Source organism: Octodon degus, unplaced genomic scaffold, assembly GCF_000260255.1.
Source record: "Octodon degus isolate 3935 unplaced genomic scaffold, OctDeg1.0 scaffold00062, whole genome shotgun sequence".
Classification (NCBI taxonomy): Eukaryota; Metazoa; Chordata; class Mammalia; order Rodentia; family Octodontidae; genus Octodon; species Octodon degus.
Genome location: NW_004524638.1, coordinates 12,547,562 through 12,557,062, shown reverse-complemented (window position 1 = coordinate 12,557,062; position 9,501 = coordinate 12,547,562). Strand labels below are relative to the sequence as shown.

The 9,501-nt window shown below is 56.7% G+C and overlaps 1 protein-coding gene across 1 annotated transcript; it reads right to left on the bottom strand.

Annotated features, from left to right (window-relative positions):
• Positions 1-1,165: 1,165 nt before the first annotated feature.
• Positions 1,166-3,750, bottom strand: Amer3 (APC membrane recruitment protein 3). Its single transcript, XM_004649003.1, is given in 2 exon segments — positions 1,166-1,320; positions 1,323-3,750. Coding segments are annotated over 2 exon segments (2,583 nt in total).
• Positions 3,751-9,501: the final 5,751 nt, after the last annotated feature.

The window sequence follows — 9,501 nt, the reverse complement described above, 5'->3', positions numbered from 1 at the left end:
CGCATCGTGCACACAGCAGGCCTCAGCACAGTTGTGGATGACGGCCACAGGAGAAATTCCAGCCAGAAGTCAAACGTCAGATATCACGAGCGAGCCTAGCCACCGCGTGAGACTGCAGCCTGGACTACAGCGCCTCCCTGTAGTCCAGGCTGCAGTCTCACGCGGTGGCTAGGCTCGCTCGTCCAATTCCCTTCTCCCCTTGGGAGTTCCGGATGAACTACAGCTTTTCTGGGAGCTCAACAGTGACCTAATCTCCCCCTTCCATCTAAAAACAAATTTCACGGGTGCCGGGGCATCCTGTCCTCTGCCTCCCATGGCAGTGTTTTGGCTGAGGTAGAATCTAAGTCTAGAGGGAGGGGATGAGCCATCTGTCCCTGAACCTGCTGCCCTGGCACTGGGCCAGCAAGGACACCTGCCCTTTCTGACCATACTAGCTGCCTTCTTCCTTTACAGCTCTGAGCATTTGGGTGCTGTCCGTTTCAGCTTTGGGGAAGTGAACAGCCCTATCCAAAGCGAGTTTTCCTGAAGAGGGGTTGGGGATGCTAACAGTGTTGAGGGGGTAGAGTCACTTTTGCTACTTGAAAGCAGAATGGTGGAGCTGGGGAGAAGTAAGAGCTTCTTCCCAGAGAGCGGTCTTCCTTCCATGGCCCCAGCTGGAGAGTGCACGTGGAGGAAAACCATTCCTCGCAAGAGGACGGTTTGTGTCAGAATTTTGAAACTCCCACAGCAGAGGTGGGCAGGGCCCAGTCAGCCCAGACAGGACTGCAGAGGAATGCGTAAGTGATGTGACGCTGGCTGGCTGGCTGGAGACGCCTGCGAGGTGGGACTTGGGAGGCGGGCTCATGGGCGGGGCCGGCAGGCCCTCTGGCTAACCGCAACTCCCACTCACCCTGAGCCTTGGGCCTCACCCTTCCCCCACAGCACAAGCCAGCGATCCACGCTCTCCTCGCCCATGCACCTTGTGACCGCCTCTTTTCCATCAGTCTCCGATTCAGCCACGCTGCTTGTGGGCAGTGAGGTGTGGCAGCTTCAAGCTGTCCTCGGATTTCTGTTCAGCTTACGATACTTCCTCATAGGAACGTCCCACCTCTGGCTTGCCTGAGTCCTGCCCCCACCATCCCCAAATCAGTCCTTACATCAAGAGAAAAACATGGAGATTTGGGTCCTAGGATCTCCTCATGAAGGCCATCAAGCCATGGTTTCTAGCGCAAGTGACCTGTGCTGTGGGTGGGGCTTGGCTGCAGCTGGCCTGGGGGCCCAACTTCTGGCCAGGAGTGCAGCAGCATTTGGGGTTACTTGAAGAGGAGCCCTTTACCTCAGGCTGTCCAGAGTGAGGGTCAGGATTTCTGGGGAGTGGCCTCGGGGGCTTCCCGGGGCAGCAGGGGCTGAGGGAGGCCCACAGTCCAGACAAACCCTGTGTGCTGCCTGCTCCACAACCTTGGGGCTGCGCTGCAGGTTCAGGTTCTCCACAGAGGCGCAGGCTTGGGCACCCAACCTGGCAGGTTCCAACCTGAGCTGGCTCAGGTTCAGGATGAGGTCTGGATGCTTCTCGTCTTGTGAGCTGGCTGAGGCGGGCAGGCAACAGACAGCAAGCGCAGTAGGGGAGCTGCCAGTCTGTTTTTGTTGCAGAAAGTTGGGATTCCAGGCCTGAGGCTGCCTGAAGAGCCCACTACCGGTGTCCTGCCTGGGACGCTGGCCATCCAAGTGGAACTGCAGGGCTGCCACATGGGCCAAGCAGTCTGCCAGTACAGGCCCTGCCTCTAGAGTCCTTCCTCCGTAACCCGGCCTCCAGGGGCCTTGGCAATGTCTTGGGTCTCCAAGCGGCCCTGCCCCTTTCTGTGAATTGGGCCAAGCAGGAGGGTTCGCAGCTCTGCTTTTCCTAGAAGTGTCTGTTGCTGCTGTGGCTTCAGACTCCACAGAAGAGAGGAAGCCTTCAGGATGGCCTTGGGGCCCCTCCTCTAGGGGGGATTCCTGGGATGGGGCTATGGTCCCCTTTTCTGTCCCCACTGGAGCTACACCCTCCCCAGTGAGCAGGCCTTGGACATCCAGGTGCGCCTTTCTGCTGGGGGCCGAGCACACTGTGGCCCTGCCTGCATCTGGAGCCTGGTCCCTCTTGCCCTCCAGTTTCTCCTCTTGTCCCCAGGGCCCCCTCGGAGGGCCAGCTGGGTCTTTGGGCTCCACAGGGACAGGAGTGGCTGCAGGTGGGGTGCGGCGGAGCCAGTTGACAATGCCCATGGTGATGGCCAGCTCTGTGTCACAGAGCTTCAGCAGGCATTCCTTGCCCTTCCAGGAGCTCTGCAGAAAGCCCTGGCTGAGCAGGTCAGGCCCCGGGGCCGGGGCCAGGTTCTCCTCAGCCCCCACGTGGAAGCTGCACATGGAAAGTGGGGTCCCCAGGGCCGGGCCTGACAGGCTCTCAGACACACAGAGATCATCATCCAGGCTAGGGCCAACAGGGCCCTCACTGGGGTCATAGAACAGCTCATAAAGGGCATCCCCACTGTAGCTGTCCCTGGGGAAGGCAGCTGCGGGTGCGCTGGGGCTCGGGGTCTCCTTCTTGTCCTCCTCGAGGCCTGGCGAGAAGGAGTCATAGTAGCCTTCGTCACTTGTGGACACAGACTCTGGCTGCTCACTCTTGGGGGTGCCTGTGTCAATGGAGCTGGCTTTGGACCCACTGGGAGGGCCCCTGCAGGGGAGCAGGGGCAGTTCAGCCAGCCCAGCTGCGTCAGGCCTAGGCTGGGCTGTGTCCATGCCCTGGGGGCTGGCCAGCCCCGGGCCCAGCAGCGTGCGCTGCTGCTGCTGCCGCACTGAGCGAGTCACGCTATCCCAGAACTTAGTGAAATCAGAAACTTCATTCTGCGCAGAAGATGCCAGCTGCTCCTTGCTGCCTGGAGAGGGGCCCCTGGAGGCCTTGTTCTCCAGGGTCTGAGGTCCCCAGGCAGGGCTCTCAGGACTGTCACTGAGCTCTAGGGATGGCACTGAGCTCTCATCTGCAAAGATTTCTCCACAGCCTGTCAGCGAGTCGAAGCTCTTGAGAGAGGCCACGTCCTCACACAAGACCCGGCACAGGTCGAGAGAGTCCGGCAGGAGCTCACTGTCAGACAGGTCCTGCCCCAGGCTGTCCAGCCCCAGGCCCTCCCCCAGGGAGAAGCAGCCTTGGCCTTGTTGCCCTGCAGGAAGCGATGGGTCTCCAGGGGAGGGCAGGCTCTTTCCCGTGCTTGCCAGGGCAGCCAAGTTCTCAGTCTTACTTTTGCGCATGTGGAACAGGTTCCGGAAGCACTTCTTGGGCTTTTTCAGGGAGATCCTCTTCCTTGGGATGCTTTTGGCCACAGCTGGCACAAAGGGCATCTGGGGCACAAAGTGGCGGTAGTCAATTATGCGTGGGCCACTGGGAGTCCCCGGGAAGCTCGTGCTCCCCACCAGCTGCCCTGGGGTGCTGGCCGCCCTGCTGGCTCCCAGAACACTGTCGTGAGTCTTGCTCTTCCGCACAAGCTTGAAGGTGGCTCCACAAAGGGCCACAGGGCTTCCATCGGGGTTGGGCGGAGCGCCCTTGTTGGGGTACCTGCCATGCCCTTGGGCACCAGGACTCGCCTGGGAGCCCTTCTCACCATGGAGCTTCTGCTGCCCTCCCGGTGAGACCAGCCATGGGCCTGCGTCCTCCCTTCCGGGAGCGGTAGCCACTGAGTCAGAGGGTTTCTCATGAGAAATCTGCAGGCTGGATTTGATGAAGGTCTTTCCCCGCTTTAGCTCCATGCTGCTGGTGCCCAGTGCCTGTGGGGGAAGCAAGAGGCACTTAGTGTCCAAGATCAGGGGACTGTGGGTTTCAGGAGGCTTCTGCCCACCTTTGCTTACACTGCTGCTTTAGTAGTCCCAGGATTTCCAAGGAGGTGAGGGACGGCTGGAAGAGCCCCACCCCGCCCCCATGCACTTCAAGAACAGCTGATACCAGGAGGTCAGGCCACAGCCTGAGGGCACACAGAAGAAACCACGATGAGAGCCCACTGCAGGCCCTGGTGACTCAGGCTCCTGTCTGCAGGCCAGTGATGCACCAGGAGGGTCTCAGTTGACCCTCACCACCTTCTTAGAAGGGACACATCCTGGACTGCTGAGTGCACGCGGCAGACCGTCCGACTCAGCAAGCTGCAAGGGGAGACCGAGCCAGGGGGAGCTCCATTTTGCCCACCTCTCAGACCTGAAGCAGCCAGCCAGCCATGGAGTAAGTGGCACACGCTGTACTCCAGGACCGGGCGAGACAAGGCTCAGCCTACAGTTGGACAAGATGCACTTCCGCGTCTAATATGGTGCCTGCAGAGCCTGAAGGTATACAGGACAGAAAACTCCTGAATGTGAAGCACCGGGGGCACTTGTGCAGACTGACATGCGCAGAATGCCGCAGGCCAGCCAGGCAGGCAGCTGTCCCCTGCACACCTATCACTGACAGACAGAGGTTTCGGACATCCAGGTTGAATACCATGGGAAGGGCACTGGGGTCTGCCTTGAGGGTGGGACTTGGGTTAGGTAACACAAAACTGTGGCAGCTTGTCTGTCGTGGCGCAGCTGGGGATGTGGCCTTATTCTGGAGTGAGTGAAGCACCTGTAAGTCCTCCTGATGAGCAGCACTAAGGACACTGGTGCCTCCGACTGTTGTGTGTAAGAGAACAAATAAGGGATGTCCGGACAGGCCGAGGATAGGTGGTGAGGCAGGTGCCTCACGGGCGTGAGGTTCCCAGGTCCTCCTAAGGGGAAAGCACCAGGACTTAGTGACCCTGAGGAGAAGAAGCAGGCACCAGCTCTGGGCTGGAGAGCTCAGGTCATGCCAGGAGAGTGGGACTGACTAAGTGCAGAGGGAAAAGTCAAGGAAAAGGATAGCAGGAGCAAGGGGAGGGGAGGGGTGGGGGTGGGGGCTTCCAGGAGCTGATTTGGAGGAGGGGGCAAGGGTCTTGTTTACGCATGCTGACCTTGGGGTAGGTTTGGAGATCCTCAGGAGCCAGAAGAGAGAAGAAAGCCAATAAACCTCCTCCAAGGACCTCTCGGGTGTGTGCCCAACGGCCTCTCCTTTCCTGGCAATGCTTCTTGCCTGCCGCTTTTCCTTTGCCCCCTCTCCTCAGCAGAGAGTGGTCTGAGGGTTATCATGTGTCAGTCTGGCCAGGGAGAAACTGAAGGAGAGAGAATGTGGCTGGTCTGACTCTCCAGGAGGCCTGCTCTGCAGACTGCCCCTGCATTCATTCACTGGCTCCCACCAGGGAGGGGACCTGCAACAGCAGAGGACAAGTGGCTCCGTCTGCTGCTTGCCATGTGGAAGAACTCCTGAGGGAGCCTCCCAGGACTACCAGACGACCGCTTCACAGGTGCAGACCAACGGGGTCAGTGCAAAAGTCCCTGAAAGGCCACCTAAGGACCCAGGTGGGCAGAGGGCCTGCCTCACAGCCATGTCAGTAAAGATGCCTTTTCAGGGGCTTCCACTTGCTCCTACCTGTGGGTGGCACTTTCTTCCATCCGAGTGGCACCTGGGACTCTTGGCTAGAGAAGAAGACAAGGAGTGGGATTATACCCAAGAGAACTGCGGCACCTGGATTCAGCTCCAGCTGCAGCTTTGCCCCTGTGACAGCAGTCTGGATGAGGGGACAGTGCCTCAGGCTGTCATGTTGGCTTGTCTGCCCTGCCAGCTGGCATGTGACCAGGTGTTTCCTAACCTGCACCTGCAGGCGCTGTTCCACTCCATACATTCCTCTGCAGCCTAGATGAGGCCTCCCCTAGCACCAAAGGCTCTCCTGCAGACAGCAGTTCTTAGAATCTGGGCTTCGTGTCGGGCCACCCAGGCATGAGCCTTGGCCACACACCTGACTAGGCAGGTTGCTTGGTCCATGACCTTATAAAGGCAGAAGACAAAAGCATCCTCTGAGTATCTCCCTGGCACACACCCTCATGGGCTTTCCTTTCACCCTAAATGCTGTCAGGCTCCCTGCCCACCACATTATACACACACCTATTCTACCAAGAATAAATTCAGATTCAGAAAAGTCTACAGATTGGCCCAGGTCACACAGGTCAAAAATGACAGAGCTTGCACTTGAGTCTGATATTCTATGAATTAATAGTCCAAACTGTCTTTTGCGAGAAATCTAGAGGTACAATAATAAACGTATTCTTGGGATGAATTTGGAAAAGCACAATGAAACTGAAAATGATAGGCAACGAGGGTAGCCTGCAGAAATCTAGGAAAACTAGAATTGAAGGTATGATGTCAGTGGCAAGAATTTTGGAGACACTCATCATACTCTCTCTATTTCATCTTTTTCTGTGTTTTGAAAAAAAGTTTTGAACGCCCTTGGAAATAACATCAAGCAAAACAAAATGAGAATTATTTTATAGGTGAAAAGTTCTGGAACTACAAAAACTAAAATGATTTGTTTGACAGAATGGTCAACTGATCTAAAATCATGACCACTCAGAAACGTCTTTCACTGTGAACATGGAAAATGGCCCCTTCAAATGGCCACCATTGCTATCAGTGACTGGAGGCAGGAAGTCACTCTTGTCAGCAAACCTTCTTTTGAATTTATGTAGCACTCTTGGGGACAGAACAAGTACAGGACAGTAAACTGGAGCAATCAAAATGATGACAATCACACCGACTACACACGTACTACAGAAACTGGCTTGATCCGATCCATCCTGTCTCTGCAGATGTGTGTGGTGAGCCAGCAGCCTGGCAGGAGGCAGCGTGAGCAGCTACCTTCCATGTCAGTTCTCAGGGACAGAGGGGGATTGTGTGGACAGTCAGATGCTGGCACTGTCACTGCCTGAGGGCAGCGGCCAAATATGTGTCAGTTCTCAGTTGCAGAAATGCACACTCTGCTTCGGGACCCTGTGGCTACAGATCTGTCAGTGGAAACTCGGCTCCAAACACGACAGGTCCTTCCCTCTTCTGCGGGAAGTGGTCTGCCCCTTCTCTGCGGTACTCAGCAACCAACAAGTACTCATTCTGGTGTTTGGTCTTGTTCTTCAATAAGTCTGAAAAACTTACAAAGCCTAGGACTCCGACCATACTGCACTAAGCTATTGCTTCTTTAGATTAAATCCTTTGTATGTGAGACACCTTAACCTCTTATTCACATCCAAGTTTCATGAACAGGAGACGGGGTCTGGAACTTTTCGTTCTAAAAACAGTTCATTGGCCTCATTTCCTAAGATGGGTCTCAGTGACAACCACAGCCCTGGCATAAGCCTCTCAGTTTTAAAATGAACTTGCAAATTCCATGAAGACAGAAACCACACACTGCATCCATTTAATCAACTCCTCAACTGCAAGGAGTGATATATAAACCAAAGCCAGAAGATAGTAGAGGACAACCAGGCAAAAGAGGGAACACCCTGAAAAGAAGTCCGCCCAGGGAAAAGAGACTATTTAAAGACCTGAAAGTGGACATAGTGAGCAGAGGAGCAGACCTGTGGGTGGAGAGCAGGAGACTGACCAGGTAGGCCACACCCTGCCTGAGGTTTTAGCTTTATCCTGGGAGCAGTAAGGAGCCAGCCTTCAAGAGCAAATGAAGCAGCCAAGTTCTAACGTTCACAAGTGACTCTAACGTTCTAACGTTCACAAGATGAAATGAAAATTTGGGTCAAAGGAGGAGGCAAGGGGGTGGGCTAGGAACCAGACCACACTTAGTGGGGAGAAGGCGGTGGCGGAGATGTTCAAGTTGGTTATCAGCACAGCATGCGCTTGGACGCAGACTCACCGCAAATTAAGCACACTTGCGGTCATTTTACTGGCTGTTTCTACTTGATGACTAACTTCAACTCTCCTGTCTAGGCCTTCTTTTTCCCTTTGGGAAGGTAATGCTGTGCCTTTCTTTCTTTTCTAAACATGGACATGATTCAGTGTTTGACTTCATGGAACAAAATAAAAGCCCCTGAGGAACACACATGCAACAGAAGCACTTTGAGACACAACATACTTGGTTAGCAGTCTGGGCATTTGCTCTGCCTCTCCCTGTCTGGGGAGCTCAGTATCTGGGAAAGTCAAGAGTGAAGTACAAGGGTATGTGGTGGCAGGAAGCACAGGCCTAGGAGCGGAGCTTCCGGGAAGCTGGGTGGGGTGGAGGCTGTGGGGCGGGACTGCGTCTCAGTAACAGGCGGCCCTGCCATTGGATGGAGGGAGGGGTGGCCCCTGTGGACGGAAAGATCCTGCGTTCGGGGGTGGGGGCGGGGTATACAGCAGAAATAGAATCCAGGGTGGAGAACATCACCCACCACCCCACCCCCACTTCGGAGAGACAAAGAGTGCTTTGGGGAGTGAAGATCCTGGCCCAGCTTCTCTGAGAGCGCCCCTGGGTGCTTCTCACCTGCCTAGGTGAAAGATGAGGCTCCACAACCTTATTCATTCTTCTCCGGGCCTCAGCGTCTGGCGTGGGAGGCTTTTCCTATTCCTTAGCCCAACCTAAAAGGGTTACAATCCTCAGATCCCACGTCCCCCACTGTGGCGCTGAGCACCACGGGGATGAAGGGGCCCCTCCCTGGAGACAACACACGAGATTCCTACATCATGCCCTCCCCCCAGGACCCCCGCCGCAAGAAAAATGTACCCTTGGGAAGAGGCTGACGGGGCCTCAGCGACTTACCCCAGCCTCGGTAGTGTACCAGGGCGCGGCAGTGACCCGGCAGGCGCGATGCCGCACGAGCCGAGCGCTCAGCACCACGGCCAGCGCCCCGCGCCAGCGGGAACCCGCGGCGCGCACCAGCCGGGCTCCCGCGCGGGCCGCGAGGTCTGAGCAGCGGGCGGGGCGGGGCTGCGGGCCGCGTGCTCGGGGCGCCCGCCTCGCTTTGTGTCTTGAGTCTCTCTGTCCCCACCTTTGCCTCCGTCGCGTTTCTGGGTCTCTGCTCCCCGCAGGGCTGTGGCTTTGCTTCCTAGGGCCCAGGCACCTGCTCCTGGTGCGGTCCCAGCTCCGCTAGAGCACAGGTGTGGGTCCCCTCCGCTGCAGCTGGCGTTGGGGCAGCCGACCCCAGCCAGGGTGTTACTGAGAATTCCGAGCAGGCTTGCGGAAGGAGCAAGCCAGAATGGGCAGACGAGGCAGAGCCTTCCGGACAAGCCTTCCTGGACCTAGTTCTATTATTAGTGGGGGTGGAAGAGCGCGTTCCCTACAGGTCTTACTGCCTGGGGTCTGCTGGCGCCTCGCCATGCTGCAGGAGCAGAAATGCTGCGGGCTCCCTCCCCGCAGGAGTGCAGTGGGCAGGGATGCATTCCAGAGTAAGTAATTCAGGGACTCTGAGTGGGCACCAATGAAGAGCCCAGCCGAGTGTGTGGCGGGGGAGGGTACCGAGGCTGCCAGCGGGGTTGGAGCGGAGGCCCCAAGACTTTCCTGGGGTCTGGAGGCACCTTCCCAAGCCCAGTCTAACAAACAAATCCCTGGAAGCAAAGTGCTTCTCTCGTTGATGTGGGCTGGTTTGGTTTGGTTTGGTTTAAAAGGAATCTAGAGAGTGCTTCCTCTGGAGCCTCCTTCCCTG